General features: G+C 31.3%; 1 protein-coding gene and 1 pseudogene across 6 annotated transcripts in view; one reads left to right on the top strand and one right to left on the bottom strand.

Moving 5' to 3' along the window:
* PCNX1 (pecanex homolog 1) overlaps positions 1-19,759 on the bottom strand; it is a 132,119-nt gene that overhangs the window by 59,029 nt on the left and 53,331 nt on the right. For 3 of the 6 annotated variants that reach the window (XM_006925413.3, XM_015599644.2, XM_015599645.2), the window contains exons 7-10: positions 19,441-19,573; positions 13,802-13,986; positions 2,475-2,565; positions 966-1,023 (exon numbers count right to left, since the gene is read on the bottom strand). In XM_006925413.3, coding sequence (XP_006925475.1) covers positions 966-1,023; positions 2,475-2,565; positions 13,802-13,986; positions 19,441-19,573 — 467 coding nt within the window. The remainder of the gene's footprint in view (positions 1-965; positions 1,024-2,474; positions 2,566-13,801; positions 13,987-19,440; positions 19,574-19,759) is intronic. The other 3 variants (XM_006925414.3, XM_006925415.3, XM_025042085.1) reach the window with 2 other exon arrangements.
* LOC112473879 lies at positions 17,234-17,352 on the top strand (annotated as a pseudogene).

Here is a 19,759-nt window from a genome sequence, read left to right as displayed (position 1 = left end):
AATACACTACCATGAAAAAAGTAGGGACAGTTTTTATGTTTCAAACACATATGGGAGTATAGTCAAGAAAATCTGCTCCCTGTATATAACATAGCCACTTCTATCTCTAAACACTGACAAAGACTTCTCTACTTTTTTTCTTACCCTCTATGCCAAGGTTTCTGAACCTTGGCACTATAGGAATTTTCAACCAGATAATTCCATGTTGCAGGGGCTGTGTTCTCCACTAGAGGATGTTTAACAGTATTCCTGGCTTCTATCCACTAGATACCAGTAGCATTCTCCACATTGTGACAAGCAAAAATGTTTCCAGATATTGCCAAATGTCCACTAGGTGAAAACCTTTGCTCTATGCCAGCTCACATCTACGGTCTTAAAACTCTGTTTACAGCTGGTCATTTTCAGGAAGCTGCTAATAATTCTTTCCTTTGGCACTACACTTATCCACACATAACTCCTACGTGTTTAGAAGGATTTGATCCATTTTGTCTTTTCCAACTTCACTACGTACGTCTTGATGGCAAATGCAGGGTTATCTTTTTAAAATATCCCCACTGTATTTTATGTGGCACATTTTTTATTCAGTGATGTCATCACTAAGCTTCCCACACACACACTGGTTTATGAATAACTAATAGTAAACCAATAAATAACTGCGCCAAAATCATAATAGTGAAAGTGAAGTTTTAAAATAAAACAATTAAAAACGGCACAAGATTATGACATTGGTAAGTAAATGGACCCTGACATACTCTCAAAACTGTAATAACTGATTCATATATAGCTAATTAAACTTCATGGTGTTCTACGTTTCTTAACAAAAAACTCCTAAGAAGAGATTCATTATAAGACAGCAAAAGTATTTTGCCATAATTTTCAACAAAATTCAAAATTCAAAATTGTTCTGATTTGCACAGCAACTTAATCTAAAAACACATCATGTAATAAAAATGAAGGAAACCTACCACATCATGTGGATAAAATCGAACTGAGGTAGAACTGGATACATGAGAATCCGTGTCGCTAAAGTAAAATTAAAAAAGATTTTAAAGAATAAACAACTTGTCAAGGAGAAAATAAATAAATTCTTTAACAACTGGATATTTACAGTATCTTCTCTTTTCTATGTAAACTTTAAAATGCAAAATACCATTTTCCTAAAGTTGTGATTAAAAGCATAGCCTCTGGGTCACAGTGTCTATATTCAAATCTCTTCATCAATTGAATGAGATCTTAGACATCTTATCTAACCTTTTTTATACCTCAGTTTATTTACTGGTAATATAGGATAACAGTAGGTTTATCACAAGGTTCTTGTGAAAAGTGTTTAAGAAAGCAATTAACATACTGCCTGGAACCATAATAAATTGTAGCCAAGAACATGACAATTCAGTTTCCACAATTCAGTCAAGTTTAGATTTCAAAACTCGAGACCTTAACACACTTATGGGGTAAGAAACTGTTCTTGTCTTGAATTATATTAAACATAATTGTTTCTATTGCTCCATACTACTGTTTCTGTTTACAAAATCATCTAACACTCCAATTTAATCATTTTTGACACGATGAATTCTGAAAAGGAGCTTAAAGAGTATAATTTTCTAAATGTTCTATCTTTTCAGCATGCTAAGTGACTACAAGATCCTATTGCTTTAAATGGCGCCTTAAAACTTAAAAAACTGAGTTGCCCATAGATGTGTAACATTCAAATGGATGTGTCCATTATTAAACAGAAGTCCTAAAAAAAGAATCAAATGACCCTAGTGAAAACAGTGACCTAATTAATCAATAATGGATTTCAAAGCAGCAACTTGCATACATGAACAATAATATTAAAAATTTTACAAAAAATTTTATTACATTCTAAACTATAATTATGTCATATGATCAAGATTTCTAATTTCTTATTTGCTTTTCTTACAACTTCTCTGTTATCTTACATAATTCCTCGCTAAGGGAAGGAGAAAAAAGAAACTAAATGTAACATCTGACCTATAATTTAAGAAATTCTTTCTTCTGGTAGCTGGTAAACAAATGTTAAAACAAAATGAAAGAAGACCATTTAAGAAGATATTTGACCAAACTCTTACAAGGAAATAAAATTTTTAAATTACACACACAAAAAAAGTATTGATGGGCATGAACTTAGTTGTGTAAATATTTTTCTAATAAGCTTTTTTACATATATATAGACATATGTGTGTATGTGTGTATACACATATGTGTGTACATACAGTTAAATTTGCAAATGTGCAACCTCTGTCCTACTATAAGATCTGCCGGAAATTTTTACTTACTTTTTAAAAGCAGAATAGCTTTTACGAATGCTTTCTTTTTCCCATAGCAACAAATTCTACTTTAACTCTCTAGAGACAAATGCACTATGACAAATTAGTTAAGGCAACACAAACAAATGTTTTCAAAACAAAATATATGCAAGTACACATACTCTCCTAATAAGATTTCACACATACCAGATATTGGATGCTCTTCTTGCTGCTGGTTCAAAATTCACAAGTGACATGTCACAGCCGCCAGTCTCATAAAGTGTAGAAGAGAATTTACCTAGCAAATAAATGATTTTTTTAAAAAAAGCAATTAGAATACTCAGACTGTTTCCTTCAAAATTCGTGTTATAATTTTTTAAAATGTACTATAACCTCTTTTTTCCAAAATATCTTTTAAAAAATGATCAGCACATAATTCAGCATGATGTGAATTGAAAAGGAATGCTAAACAGTAGGGCAATATATATAATCAGATATTAAAAGTGAGGGATTGATGTCAGCTTTATAATACCAGTCTTCTCTTTTCTCCTCCCAGCACATCCTTAAGTAATCACATGACTGAATTTAATGATGTTTAAAAGTCACCTGAGCACAAGTTGTGAGTGGCCATTTGAAAAGCTGCTTAAGTTTTAAGACAGCTCAAACTGCAAGACAACAAATTTATATAATTACCTTCAGTTTTTTTTTTTTTTAAGAAAAAATGAAGACTGTCAAAATGGATGTAAGGAAATTCAATGAATTAAGTATAATGTTGGTGATATGTACAGTACTTAATGAACATTACTATTTGTATGATTCTGCAAGAACTCTGAAAAAATTTAGGACCACCATTTGCTATAGTCGATAATCACTACTACAAAACTAATAAAAGGCTTAGAAATTACATTGACTGCAAAGAAATATAGGTCAAAAAAAACTCATAGTAAACTATTAAGATAAAATAATTTCTGATAATGAAATTTAAAAAATCTGTATATTATCTGAAATGCACACTTCTCCTTGACTATCTATGATAGCCATATCAATGGTGAGTTAGGGAGCATAAAAAAATGAATATAAATTTCTAGTATGTCAATGAGAAGATGTACAAAACTCTAAAACCATGTGGGTCTAGTCCAGGCTACTTTCTGACTATTTATGAGGGTTTTATTAGTTGGAATTACTGAGGTTATAAATATGAAAAATCTTAAAGGGCAACTTCACCTTCATAGTAGGGCTAAAAGATTTCTCTTCCATGACTACAATAAAAACAATATGCAATAAGGACTTTTATTTAAGTGATATCCTTGAAAAATGACAATAAATACTCCCCATATTAATAATATAACTAAGGGTTTACAGAACATTTCAACAATCACTTCATTATTTAAAAGGCCTAGAATCAGAAAAAGTACTTTATTTAATGGGATTATTAATAATGGATCAGACAGAATATGCAAATATTTTATTGTGGTAGTTTCTGTAGTAGAAACGTTTTTGTCAGAATGATATATTCCTGAGATAATTTCAAAAAAAAAGCATTCTGAGAAATAGTTCATTTGCTGTTTTTCAAGGGAGAATTATTCAGCATGTGGACTATCTAAAAGTGCTTTTTACTCTCCTGTCTTTTAACCATGAGTCATTCACTCTTAGCACATCTAATGGAACCCAAATTAATGAACTAAAATGAAATGATACAAGCTGTCAATTTGGCTACTTCTTAGATGTAGTACTAAAATTTTTTTGAAGTGGAATGATTGGTTGCAGAAATTGTTAGTGAAGGAAAAAAGAAAACAAATGAAAATACTGGCTTGACTGAATTTAAAAAAAATTTTAATTGCAATTTTTATGCTCTGCTCTTTCCTCATTTATCATGGATATCAAAGATTGGCTATGCCATTATAATTAACTTACATTAATAGAAATAAGAAACATCAAAATCACAGACTGCATACATTAAGAAGAATTATAAATTCATGTTAAATTACTAAGCCACAGAGTAATAAAGAGCTGGGAAGGCCTGGCTATTGTTTGTGAAATCCAGTAAGAATGGAATGCAGAAATGTGTTTATATCGCGAAATTTGTCTTTTAGAAATGTTAATTCTATATTCAATAGCATTTAAATTACTGAAGTATATGCTGAGCATTTAAGCATTCCATGGGATTTTTAGTAATATAAGTCCTATTCTTTAGTAATATAAGTCCTGAAAATATTTATAGGCAACTGAAATCAACTAAAGATGTTACTCTTTGAAATTTTCAAATGGAAAAGTAAAAGAATATTAAATCACTATCAAATTATATCTTTTATATTTAGATGTCTAATATGAAACTTTTATAGAAATAGTTATGTTTTAAGTAAATATAAACATAAAAATAAAGTATGTCCACCAAAAAGCTTTTTAGACAGAAAGAAAGCTGGAAATTGGGCAGTTTTACTACATAAATCTATTACTCTACAAATCAATGACTAACCCGAGTAATAAAATTTAGAAATTTAAACAGAAGCATACAACATGTCTAAGAAAAGAGTAGCTATAATTTTAACAAATGTGCATGATTTTAACAGTGCTTTTTATTTTTTCCTAAGAAGCTTTTGTCTACCTACTAACTGTAAGAATATGTTCAGGTTCCTAAAAATATACATGGCACATGTCAGAACAAACCTACATTGTATGAAGGCTTCATGGTATATTCTCAAGTTTACCAAAAGAATAGATTCTATGTCTCTCTTATATCTTTGGGCTTGACAAGTAATAGCACTTCCGAAACAACACATTTTTATTCAGAAAATAAGCAACTCAGAAAAAAAATTATACTAAAAAATATTCCGCTTAAGGTTTCCTTGGAAAACTTAGTAAACATTTCAATGTATTAATATGATAATTTAAAGGCATCTTTAAAAATAACCAAAACAGAAATGAGTACATATTGCTATTGGTTTATAAAAATGAAAAATAACTTAAATATGTACAAATCTTCTTAGCATGCATAACAATTTTACATATATCTCATTTGAGATTAAAACCATCATCATAGTTAACCTTTGGATCCAAAGTAAAATGTGCCCTTATTAATAACCTCATTTTAATGTTCTTCTATATTAAGAAAAATACTTCAATTTAAATATTATTTATAATGAACATAAATTGGGAGAAAAAGCAGAACATCAATATGTCTTCCTCACATAAATTATGATTATGAACTAAGTCATTTCATCATATTTCAACTCCCAAGTCATAATTAATTATATCTAACACAATGACTATCACAATTTAAAGAGAAAAAAATCAATTTCTGACCAAAAAACAAAATGGAGGCTGGAATCTCAGACTTAATAATGATATTAGCTATGACATAGCATCTCCAAAGATAAAGAAAAAAAGTTGAGCTATCTGGTATTTCTCAGTTTTGAATATTCAGTAATAACTGCTATTGTGAACGAAAATTTAATTACACAAAACCATTTTTTGAGGTAGGAGAATTTCAAAGTACTAACCATAAATTTATGAATTTATAATTTACAAAAAATTTATAAATTTTTATAAATTTTTAAAATTTATAAATTTTACTCAACAAGAAGATGAATAAAACTGGATACCGACTTAAGGAACAAGGGCACTTGAAGCATGTGCCTGAAGGCATAAATGACACAGCAAACAAATTCAAATAAACACTGGCAAAATACTGACAGAAGACATGAGAAATGAATGAATGGAGTTCTCTAACTTGTCCTATCAATAAAAATCCTCACCATATGCAAATGCATAGATTGTAAGACCAGGGCTCAACCTAAGAAACTCAACTATTTTGTTTTTGATGTCATTCTGATTTTACCTATGTATCTTAGAAGGAGGTGGTTACTAGAAAGACAAATCATCATCTGTAGGGTTTCTCTTATCTTCTCAGTACCAACAACATGAAACCTCTTAAATTTCCTGGAAGATTTTCTTCTGCGGACCCCCTCTCCAACCCCTCATTCCTGTTTACTCTTGTCCAAGCCTAATCCTGATACACTGTTTTAACTGACTTCTCATTTTTCTATGGCAGGAAAGGGCTACAAAAGCAAAGAAATACAAGGGAAGCAACTTTATTATCAAGGGTTTTAGAAGGCTGTTAAAGGACACAAACATCTATCTAAATAGCTAATTTAAACATTCTACAAAAAGTTCTTATTTCTGATGTGATAAGTATTATATTCATAATGCTATCTCAATGAATATGTTATCATGCATTTAAGAGAGAAGGTATTTAAAATTAGTCCCAATTTCTTGGACAGCAAACCCCTTATCATCATGAGTAATGACTTTGAGTCTCTGGGGAAATATGCGTTTTCTTTCACCCAGACAGAAATGATTCCATTTTTTGCTGCTCGTAGGTTAAAAGACTTGTTTCTCTCTAGCTGAGGAGTCAGGAAACTTTTTCTGTAAAAGGCTAGATAATAAATAACTTAGGCTTTGTGAGCAAGATGGTTTCTACTGGGACAATTCAAGTCTGCCATTGCAGTATGAAAGTAGCCACAGCAAATACATAACATAAATATACATTTATTTATTTTACTTTATTTACAAAAACAAGCATCAAGCTAGATTTAGCCCTAAGGCTGTAGTTTGCCAACCCCTGTCCTAGACCAAAAGTCTTAGGCTTCTAAAACCTCTTTTAATTGTTGTGCTACAATGGAAATCAAGTCACTATGCTGTTTTTAATTCAGTTTCAATATTGAGAACCAGTCCTTCTTGGAATGTGCAGCATGTGCTAGATTTTTAAAACAGGAGTTTAAGAAAAAGTCAGGTACAAGAACAAAGGTTGGCTTAGAAGACAGCTTTTGAGGGCTGGTAACAAAGGACAGACGTGTCTACTGCTTGGCAACAGTAAAAGAGCTTTATTTACTGACATATTTACTGACATGGCCATTGTTCTCTAGTTCTGACTTAACAGGACATGCTTTAATTCACTGTTAAGTCTTCATTCTCACTGCCTAATACCCAGAACCTTCCAAAGTCAATGTACAAGTTCATTATGTTATGATTTCATCATCTGCTCACACTTTCTTTATCTTGGTAAAATAATCCATAACCATGATATTGATAAAACTGATCAAAATTGACCAAGAAGACAAAAAGGCAAGCTACAGAATGGGAGAAAATATTTGTAATTTGTACCTGACAAATTAGTTGTATATAAAATATCAAAAGGACTCTTAAACCTCCGTAATAAGACAAACGATCCAATTTTAAAAATGAGTAAAAGATTTAGACACACTTCACAAAAGAAGATATATGTATAGCTAATAAGCACATCAAAAGATGCTCATCTTTCTTTATTCATAAGAGAAATGTAAATTTAAACCACAATGAGATATCGTTTTATATCTATTAGGGCTAAAATTTAAAAGGCCGACAAGAGCAAATGCCTACAAGAATGGTAACTGGAATTCGCATACTACTGGTAGGTATGTGAGACCACTTTTGAAAACAGTTTAGTTTTATTGACAATAGCCAAAACTTAAAACCAAGGCAAACATTCATTAACGGATGAAAAGATACACAATATACAGTATGCTCATACAATAGAATAATACTCAGCAACAATAAGGAACTACTAACACATGCAACATCATGATGAATCTCAAACATCATGTGAGGTGAAAACTAAACACAAAGGCCACATATTATAAAACTGCATTTATATGAACTTCTTGGAGAGGGAAAACCAAATGACAAAGTATGTAGTAGCTGCCCGAGGCCAGAGGTAGAAGAGGAATGGATGGCAATGGGGGCACAAAGAATTTTGCTGAATATGACAGAAAGCATGTAGTCAGTGAAATTCCCACAAGATACCAACTTATATGTAGAATCTAAAACAAAACAACAGACTCATAGAAAGAGACCAAAGGGATGGCTACCAAAAGAGAGGGGTTAAGGGATGGGTAAAAAAGAGAAAGGGAGTAGTCAATATTATTGTGATGAGCTTACACAGTGACAGATGACCACTAAAATTAGTGGGGTGATCACACACTGTAAGATATAAAAATGTCAAATCGCTATACTGTATACCTGAAATGAATATAACCAATATAAGATTATTTCCCAACTATACTTAAATAAAAATTAAAAGTATTTTTAAAATAATTTTTGGAGAGTGTTTTGTTTCATTTAAAAAATAACATCAGAAAAAATTCATCAGAAGATTCAAAAGTCATACATAAAACAAAGAAAATTCCACATTCCCCAGGGAGCCACTGCAAAGAGCAGTTTTTATATTCTTCTGAACAATTTTTATACACATTTTGTCCCAAGACAAATGGACTATTCTACTAACATACGCTTTCTAAAATTTATTTCTTTTGCTTACTAAATAGCTTAGATCTTCATGTCAACAATACAGATGTATCAAATTCTAATTATTACATTGTTAATGTACTATCACTTCTTTCAGAGTTCTCTAGTAACATTTAGATTGTTTAAAATTTTTGAAATTACAAAAACCAATACCCATGTAATTGTATCTTTGTTTGTAAAATCTGTGGATCAAAATTTGATCTACTTTTAAACTGCCCTCCAAAAATATTCAATCTTTTAGTTGCCTATTTCTCCAGACTCTTCCCAACAATGAACATCACTAAATATTCAATAGATGAAAAAACATCTTAATCCTGTTTTTAATTTGCAATTTTAAAAATTATGAGCAAAGTTGAGCTGTTTGCAAGCCACCTGTATTTCTTTAAACTGTCTCTTTTTCTAGTAAGATACCAATCTTTATTTTATTGAAGTGTTTATTGTCTTATTATGGCAAAGACTGATGTTGACCTCTAGTATTCATGTTCTCCTTATTCCTTTTAATAATAGGACCTTCTCCACACTGAATTTCAGCTGGGCACATGTCCACCTAGTTAGAGACACTTCCTAGCCTCTCTTGCAGCTTGAAGTTGCCACAAGACTGTGAATGGGCCCAGGGAAGATGGAAGAAAGTGGCAGGCACATTTCTCAATTCATAAAATGAAATATAAGGCCTAGCTCTCCCTGACATTTTTAACAGGCCCCTTCTGTTTTTGGGGGAAATGTCAACAACTGGAGCAGTCGATATGGACCAGGCATGGAAGCCACTTGTGGAAGGAAACAGAACCATCCTACCTGCTAGGGATGGCTCCCATTAGACTGCAATGAGAGAAATGTAAATCTCTCTTTTATTTCAATCACTGATGCAGGGGTTGGGGAGGAATCTATTAAAGAATCTAACCTATATTCTAACTAATGCATATAGTAATCAACTTTAATTTAGAATCTTAAGAATAGTAATGTTAGAAAGCAGATAATTTAATGCTTCAATGAAGTCTTTACTACAGAGACTAGGCGAGAGAAAAATTAGATATCTTAGCCAGTCTTTGCTGTCTTCTGTGAAATTCCTACAGCAGTTCTGGCATCCAAAACTTTAAAAAATAATATGCTAGTAGTCTATCTACAATAACAATGATAAACTTCTAAGCATTACCCAGGGGATGAGGGTTTGAGTAGACAAAATAAAATTTATCTAGGTTTATTTTTAATTTACAATATTTGTGTGGATAAAACAGACACTCTGAAACCCTGCCAGATAAGGTGTGAACTGATACAAGCTTTCCGTAAAGCAATTAATAGTATATATCAAAGCCCCAATGTTTATTTCCCTTGACTGATGATTCCATTTCAAAACATCTATCCTAAAGAAATAATTACTGGTATACAGAAAGGTTTATGTAAAGGATGTTCAGCAGACTGTTTATTACAATAGGCCATATCAAGAATCATTCTGAATATGAACAATGGGGTTAGTAAACTGGTTAAATAAATTATAATAATGTTAATAATAATAAGACCAATGATTATTTATGTAATCAACTTACTATTTCCAGGCACTGTTCTAATTGCTTTGCATATTTTAATAGATATAATCCTCACCATAAACCTATGAAGTAGGTATTATTACCACCCTCTTTGATAAATAAGGATACAAAACTAATACCGTAGCACGAGTCATACATGATCCCACTTCTGTTTTGGCTTAATAAGAAGGGCAATAAGATGCTGCCAGATTTCCTTTAAATCTTTTTCTAGAGCTGACTACATTTTCAAGTTAAATTCTGTAGTAAAGCAGATTATCTCCAATATCTTTTCGGTCAATCCTTGTAAAGTAATGAAACAAAAGAATCTCTTAGAAAAATCAATTCACTCATCACTTTTTAAACCTCTGACACATTAATGAAATTAAGAAAGTCTTAATTTATCAGAATACAACCTATGATATTTATATATTTTATATTTATGTCTTGATAAATATAAAACTCATTTTCCTCATTTCTTATCTATAACAGTATTTTCACATGAAAATAAAATAATTTTGTATATATACTTTCAAAGCACTGACCACCACTAATTTCATACATAGGATAAAAAAATGTAAATTTTCCCATTTTATCTGCTCTTATCCAGAACATTTCCTCTGAGAGGTTATGTTATATGTTGAGTTTAACTACCAACTATAATGGCATTTTTCATCACTGCCTCAATTTATTAGTCTTAATTCACAAGAGGAATCTGGGATTCACATAAAAACTGAGAAGTGACTGATACATTTTATAGAAAAAGTCTAATAGGTAGAAAATAGAACTTTAAGGCTACCTAAATTCAGAGTCTCTTGTGTAACTTATCTGGACCCTAAGCACAGCTTGTTTTATTTGCAATTTAATCCAGAATATAGTAGGAAATCAACTGCAAATAAACAGGTCTAATAAAAGACTGATGAGGAAATTAACCTTTTTTTTGGGGAAAAAAAAGAGCAACACGTTACATTGAAGGATTTGAGAAATTCTTTAATAGTAAATTCCTTTTCAAAGATGTTAAGTTTAAAACTTATCCGTCTATTTAACATCATTTGAACCTTTTTTAAAAAATAAGTTTGCATAGAAATGAAGTCTATCAATAAGAAAGAAAACCACTCTAATATTTCCAACCGTTTCTAAATTATACACTTAAAATTCAGTTTTACCTGGTAACCTTGAAATGTTAGTCGAAATGCAACAGACAAATAAGGACTCGTAGGGTTTATTATAGGAAATGAATGTTATCTATAAGACACTACAGAGTAAAGATGAGAAAACAGGGAAAACTACCTAAGCTTTTAATTAAACAATGCCTGACTGCAAGTTTCCTTTAATCTAAAAAGGCTATTCTTCAGTTTAAAAGTAAACACACACACAAAATAATGATTAAATAAAACACACAATTATTACATATATACATACATGCACATAAATAAACATTTATGACAAACATACATATGTATGAGTGGATATATGTAAGTTTGTGTATATGAATATACATGTATGTATGTTTTATATAAATGTATTATGTATATGTATACATTTTGAACATAAATATTGTACATTAAAGTTTATCAACTAAAGAAGCTAAATTTGGAAGGAACCAATCTTGGTAAATACTCCATACTTTTAGGGACTATCGTGGCTAACTTTAACATATTTGAGTATATATATATAACCAAAATTCATTCACACAAACTTATTTTACTATTAATTAAAATCATGTGGAAAATTAAACCATGCAACAAAAATATTCTAGTGGGCGATATAAAAATCAATGTCTCTCCTAATTCCTTTAAGCTCAGCTATAGTTCATTTTCAGAATCTTTTTTGGCCAACTTCATGTGCTATAGATGAGTTACAGACTGTCCACTGATTGCTTGTTTTGTGCTAATTATTACTGTGCATGCAACCTGACAGCATTCAGTTACCACGGGCCAAGAACTGGTTATCAGAAGGCAGCTAACGTAAAATATAATATTCAAATTTCAAAAGAATATCCTGAATATTCACCAGTAGATGCTAGAGTCACTTCCAATCAAAAGAGCCTTTTTATCTTGAGAACTGTTAAGACAGTTCATTTATATGTATTTTTAATAATCTGCATGTACATTTGGGGTGGGACTTTACAATTAAAGCTTACTTAGCAAGTTTTTTGAGCAACTTAAGTTTTACAAAGGAAAATCATAGTTTCATTTTATGCTTGATAAAAGTCTAAAAATCTAAAATGAATCAAACTAAACCTTTTTTATTTTAGCTAATTTACTATTGTAAACCCAACAGGCAATGGTAATAGTGACTAATTTTACTTGCACAAATTGACAAGTCCTCTGTTCATAGGTACTTTGGGTTAACCCAGGAGAAATATCAATAAAATGATATTATAAAACTGAATATATTTCCAACTAAAAAAGTATCAGTTTTAAGTCAAAGCAAGTTAACAATAAAGTTCTCTCTCAAGCAGCCTCCTTATAAACTCCTCTGTCTTTCCAAATTACAAACTCAAAAGCAAAAGCATTCTAAAATTAAAATTTTTATTGACCTCTCATTTTATTTAAAAATCACCATGCATTCTAATGTTATAAATCGTTTACATGACCATTTTCAAGTTTCTATAAGATTTGCTAAAGATGATTTTCATCAGTATGCATATCTCATATTTATTAATCTCTCTGTACTTAAAGAGTTTTACAGAATGGGAAGAGAATAAGTTTCATATCATCATTTGAAATTTTATTATACCTTTTTTGGGTACCCTACATTACATATTCTTCTAGTCAAAGCATCACCTGAATTATCATCTTTATAAATGATGGGCAGCTATAACATTGATAAAAATCTGTGAACAAATGTAATCTTTTCAAATGTGTACATTTTAGCAACAAGATTTTCTTCATTATATTTACTTAAATTGTTATTAATCTGCATTCTGAGCTCAAGAAAGTGGAATTGTACAGAGAAACAGAAACCAAAGTAGTATAAATCACTGTCCTTAAGGCACAGAACACGTATTTGAATGGATAGGCATTATTGAGGTTTTAAACTATCCATTCCTCTTAAAATTAACTACTGTATTTAATAACATATTTATAGACATATTAACACAAAAAGAAAAAACTCTGTAATAAAGTTATTATTTGATGTTAGTATAGAACCATGGTGTCCTCAGAGTACTGCCTTTAGAAGTACAGTAAGTCCTACTTCAGGTGATGAACGATGAGGTAAGTGAATACCTACCTAAAAAAAAAATTCTATAGTAACAGACCTTTAGAAACCATTTTTGTCTTTTCTGCAGCACATTCAGAGAATTCAAAGAGATTAAGATTTAATCCAAATAATTTTTTTAATCAACATTTCCCCATCTGGTACAAATGCCACGGAATAAGAACTGCCCAAACCATTATAAGAGAACACTAAAGCATGAAAATGTATTAATACCTTTAACTACCTATTACTAATAGACATGTTCAAAAGAAAATGTAGAGTAAGAGATGAGAGAAACAGAAAAAGAAAAAGCAAAAGTCAAATGTTCCTTACATACAGAACAAATCCTATAAAGTGTCCTTACACATAGTTCCAAAAAGAAGCTATCTCAAGAAAGAACTGAAATCATTGTTACTCATTATCTGCTGCATTCAAGTTTCATATCATCAAGATTACATAAGGCCTGCATACCAAGTTCATCTTGCAAACTGCTGCCGCCTACAGCAGATGCATTGTCATGTGATGCTTCTAAGTGGACACTCCCATTTCTCACCAGCAAGGAGGCACTAGCACTGAGCACTGCAGCCTGGGAAGGGGGGCGGGACTGGACTTTGACCTGGGCTGTGGACTGCTGGCCTTGCTGCCCATCTTGAAGGCTAGGAAAAAACATGGATTGGGAAGACATTACAGGGAAGAAAAGAGAAAACAATAGCTAGAATGAAGTCAATATAGAAAAAACTGATTTAAAAAAACCTTTTCAATGTAACCTAAGAAAGAGCCAACAAACTTTGTAAAATATAGAGATTATACTGCTGGCTTAAATCTTCTGCTCCTTAGAAATCTGATTCATAGTGATGAATACAGTAAATATTTAATGTATATGAAATTTATCAATGTGTCTTTTTTCCACTTCAAGTCAAAAAAGTTCTAGTATAAGGAAAAAGAAGGCACAGCAAAGAAGAATCAAAAGTACATAAGATATATGTGGGTTGCAGATGGTCCCCAAAAGATAGATCCTATTTTTCAGTTAAATATGTACTTTTATTTATAAATGTAATACTAATTCTAGAATTGTTTTTTCAAATACTTTGGCATCTCAAATTCACAATAAAAGAAAATTTCTATGCACCAGAAAACTAAAGAACCTTTATCAAATGCAACCTGGATGACAATTTTAAATCAAAAGAAAATCACAAACTAGTGCAAGAACCAGAATAACAAATACTGACTCAACCAAGTGAAATAAATGACCGCTGGGATGCTGGAAGAAGTGTAATTAATATTTAATGTGTTGTTTCTATGAAAAGCCTACATATTTCTGAAATAAGGCCACAGGCCTTAACAAGGTGTTAGTTAACAATAATTATGTTCCCTTAACCAATTTTGTTATTACCTTTTCCAATCCATATCATAGTTTCATTAACAAGAACCCATCATTTTAGAAAATCTTAAAAATAATTTGGAAACCAGTAATTTCTCAAGGGATATTACAGTCTTTTTTAAATTTTATAAAATTTTTAAAATACTTAGTATTGTGTGATTATAAACTTACTTATAAAAATTACCTAATTTTCTAAAATTGAAGTTATATTAACTCATTTTATATTTCTATATATTTATTTTAAATCACTATAAATTTTTAAATTCTTAGTACAATATTCAAATTTAAACTGATGAAATTCATGAAAACATTGAGTATAATTGTGTCATTCCCTACATTATGTTCAATGAAATCCTCTGTTCTGTTACTAACATAATTAGACCTTTTAGGAAAAAAAAAAAAAGAATGCTATTTAGGATGGACTCATTCAGTTAATTTATTATTTTCATGAGTATTAACTTCTAATCCTTTGTATTCAATGCAATGGTTTCTCTGATGCCTATAAAATAAAAACTCATCTGCTGCAGACTGTGAAGTCAGCTGTAATTTGAAACAACCGTAAAATAAAAGACTAAGTAGAAAATACTGCATATATTGCTTAAACCTGTGGTTATGGCAACAGAATACACTCTGGAACTACACTGTCTGATACATTATCCATATGTGGCGATTTAATGTAACTAAATTTTAGTTTCTTGGTCCCATTAAGTGATCAATAGCCACTTAAAGTAGCCAGTGGCTACCATATCTAAAAGCTACCAAAGTGGGTAGAAGCTGGTAGTTAAGCGTCTACCATACCGGACAGTGTAGATCACATAGAATAGTTCCACCACCACAGAAAGTTCTACTAAATACCACTATCTGAACATTCAGATCCTAGGCTTCTTTTAGAGCCAATGAAAGAATACAGTCTAAATAGAGCATAGGAACGTAAGCAACATATGAAGAAAAACAAGTCTGCAAAATGCTGACTTGTCAATGCTTACTGGCATTATATTTTAAAAGCCATAACCATAAAAGTACTCATCTAATAACTTCTTTTGAATAGAATTTTTGTACAATAGACATGTCAAGAGATAATTTTAAGAACTTATAATCCAATATGTTTGTATCTTCCATACACATGTTTGTTATTCTTCCTCAGAAACTATCTAAAAGTTACCCATAGACCTTACCGAAATGGCCAAATTTCACAAGAAAGAAAATTCTGAGGAAAAAATGTTTAAGTAGTTCAGAAGACAGAAGAATTTCATAGAATATTTACTCAACAAATTTTTCTATCAATTTTTTTTCACATAAACTCATAAACGAAGGTGCCAAATGGCGGTTAGGTGTATTTTAATGTGAACATGTTTGAGAGTACACTAATCTTCAGCACATCTAAACATATAAAAAGGTTTTCAAAATATTAGGCAATGTATGAAAGCTCCAGAATAAACAAAGTAAATCAGCCAAAATCTATGTGGTTGTAAATGTCAAGTTTTTGAACAGCAAAAGCTAGTCACGAAAATGTTTATGTCCCTTGAATTCTTGTTTCCAAAATCCTTCAACAACAAAAAGCCTATCATTTTTGCAGAAATTGTTAGGAAAACTATTCCTAAAGGACTGTACTCTACCTTAAGCTACTAACTGACAAGACTTAATCTTTTTTACAGCACAGTTATATGTCTGAGAAAAGATAACTATTTTTGCAACATAGTAAAAGGAAAGGTAGAAATTTAGTCCATAACTGTCAGCAATCAATAGCATCACTGACATGCAATCTTACTAATTAACATTTCCAATTAAATAACAAAAAATATAGTTGGTCTTGGTCCCTCCTTTCTGTTTACCACTTCTTTAATATTTGACACATTCTGCCTTATGCAGTTAGTTATTTCTGTATGTGCCTCGACAAAAGAGTAAACTCTAACAGTATGATCACATTATTCCTATGAATCTCCAGATTCCAGAGTATACCCAGAAGAGTGTCTTGAACACAGCACAAAACAACAAATATTTGGTGGATCCATTCCTGAACACCACAAAATGACCTCTAAGAATTTCTAATCATGGACTCCCAGTTATTACTATGACCTTATTTGATTACAGATCTTTCAATCTTAGGATATTTTAAAAAACAAATCTAAGAATGCAGTAACGCTTTTTTCCCTTCCCCAAAATGTACTGATTTCTTTTCATTCTAGCCCATTAACTAGAGTTCTAAAAAAAATCATATTAAGTTCATAAATCTAGAACTTATTATAAAAATATTAAATTTTCATCTTTGCTTTTATCTCTAGTAACTGAGAAGGACTAGTAAAGGCCTACGAAATCTACCTACAAGGCTAACCTAATGAAAAAAATACTTTAAAAAATAATTCTGAAATAGGATATTCTAACAAGCATAAAAATTTCATGCAAATTTTCTTTGTGAGGAAACTGATGATTCATTCCCAATTCCTGGAGACATAAATTTTACCAACTTGCTTTCTAGACTGTTGATTACTTAAACCATTCATTAAAGTTTAAAATTAGTTAGATTTCATGGCCATTCCACCCTGAATGTGTCGGATCTCATCTGATCTCGGAAGCTAAGCAGGGTCAGGCCTGGTTAGGACTTGGATGGGAGACCACCTAGGAAGACCAGATGCTGTAGGTGGTAAAATAAATAAATAAATAAATAGAAAAGAAAATAAGTTAGATTTTACTAGTATTTACATAGTAATTATAATTAAAGTATTATCACACCTATTCCATTTCTTTTTGACAAACAAGTTTTTCACGTTTTGCATGACCACGCCTTCCTATATTTACATTAAGACGCAATTATTATTATGTAACTCATACCAAGAATTAACACAATATACTTTACCTGGATATTTTTGCAATTAAAAATGATGATTTTATTAAATTGGTGTTTCTCCTAATTCCTCACAGCTCAATTTTATTTTATTTCATGCATGATGAAATCAGCCTATTTAAGATACATATAACCTTTGTACTGGAAATATCCCAGAACTTCAACAAAATCTACATGCTGACTACTAACTAGACTACTTTCCAAAAATTCTTATGTGAGCCCTTTACAAATAAATTTCACACTATATCCTCATTTGAATGGCGATGTATTTAAAATCCTACAAAAACATGGAGAAATCCTATGTGATTGGCTGGAGTTAGAACACAGTTCTTTAATATTCCACCAGGCAGGAAAAAAAACCTAATTTGTCTACATTTTTTTGGTGAGTGGGATCTAGCAGACTCATTTGTAGCAAAGAATAAAAGGATTTTTAAAGACTAAAAAGAGAAGGTTAAAAAGTAGATTAAGGAATATCAACATAGAGTAGAAAAGCAAAGTATGGCAAATATTATTCAAGGGACAAAAAGAAAAGGTTAGAAAACACAAAATGGAACAAGTAAAATGAAATGCTGAGCTCTTTCTGCATGATGGGACTGTACCCCAAAAAAGATTAGCAGAAAGAAAAGTTACTTCAGGGAGCAAAGGAAAAGATGTGGAAAGGAAGCAGAAGAGGAGGGCTCACCAAAAAAAAGGTGCTCAGCAAAGTTTTCACTGTTGCCTTCCCATTTTTATATTTTAAACACTGGTTTAACTAATCTATACTACTTTTAACAGAATTACATATTACTGCGGGATTAATTAGGAACAAACTTATGAAGTTCCTGATTGTAATGTAAAATCTATAAAAATAACTAAAATCCCAGAATATTAATAAGGATTTTGCTATTCTTAAGAACAAGATTTTTAACAAGGAAAGGGGTTTATCTCTTTCAACCTAACATGCATTCAACAGTTATTTTATCAAATGCTATTCCTTTTGAACTTCAAACTAAAATATAAGAAAATAGTTCGTATAATAGTACTTCTGGACACACAGATTAATAAAAGTATAACATGTGCACTGCTTAAGCAAGCACATGTAAACTATTTTTGTCTATATCTGTATTGATAAAATACAGCACATATCTTTTGAACAGATTTTTATTATTTCTAATTCAAGATACAGACTCATTAGATTTGACCAATTGAGAATAAAATAATTACTAAAATTTTAATGGAAAATTATCCCTAATATTATAAATATATGCTTTCTTAAATAGGATACTGGAAAAATTAAAATGTTTTTGTTCAGTAACCAAAGAGGTTGCAAAATTCAAAACAAAAGTACATACAAAATATGTATATATATCCAATTGGCCACACGTTACCATAAATTAAATATTTTAGTCTTGTGTCATTTACTAGGTCCTGGTGATTATGAAATAGGCAATTTTTAAGTAATACAAAATAAAAAATACATATTTTAGTGAAATCATCAAACTAGCTTAAAGCTGAGGTCAGTTATCCGCTATTCCTCAACAAGCTCACATTTGTTCATATTAAAAACTGCGAAGATGCTGGACAAAGATATTGCATTAATAATTATTTAGAGTAGGGAAAAAACGTACTTAAGGCCTCTATTCACATTTCTAAAACCACCCTAAAGTGATTTTTCAACTTAAAATTGGCTACACCAAACTGATCGTTTAAAGTAGAGCAATATAAGGCATGCATAATGCAATAGGCTCAGGGTCACATGCAGAGAAAGCCTAAAGAGCTTATGTATAGGGGAGAAAGCGGAAGAAAAAGAAAAACAAAGCTATTTAAATGCTTTCTTGGGACTGACAGAACAGGTTAAAACGTCTGTTACATGCATGCTAAGCTTGGTGGAATGTTAAGATACCATACCTTAGGGGTGATCCGATGAGCAATGTAGGAGGGGTAGGGTTACTCCCTGCATTGTGCCGGCGCCGTACTGCCTGGCGCCTAAATGTGCTGCGTTCACGGCGAAATGACACCGTCTCCTCGCTGGCCTGTGCTGCTGCATTAAGACAGACTTAGGTCAAATAGGAGCCTAGGTCAGAGATGGAAATAGCAGCTGAGCCTGTCTCTCCCTGACTTCCCGCCCTCGAAAGTAAAGGGAATTTTTCTAATTGAGCCAAACGGTTTTCATGCATATGCTAATCTATCATTATCAAGGAATATACAAAAAGTATGAGTCCTTTAT

Source organism: Pteropus alecto, unplaced genomic scaffold (assembly GCF_000325575.1).
Source record: "Pteropus alecto unplaced genomic scaffold, ASM32557v1 scaffold8, whole genome shotgun sequence".
NCBI lineage: Eukaryota > Metazoa > Chordata > Mammalia > Chiroptera > Pteropodidae > Pteropus > Pteropus alecto.
The sequence above is the reverse complement of the archived record's forward strand: the minus strand, read 5'-3'. Positions and strand labels throughout refer to the sequence as shown.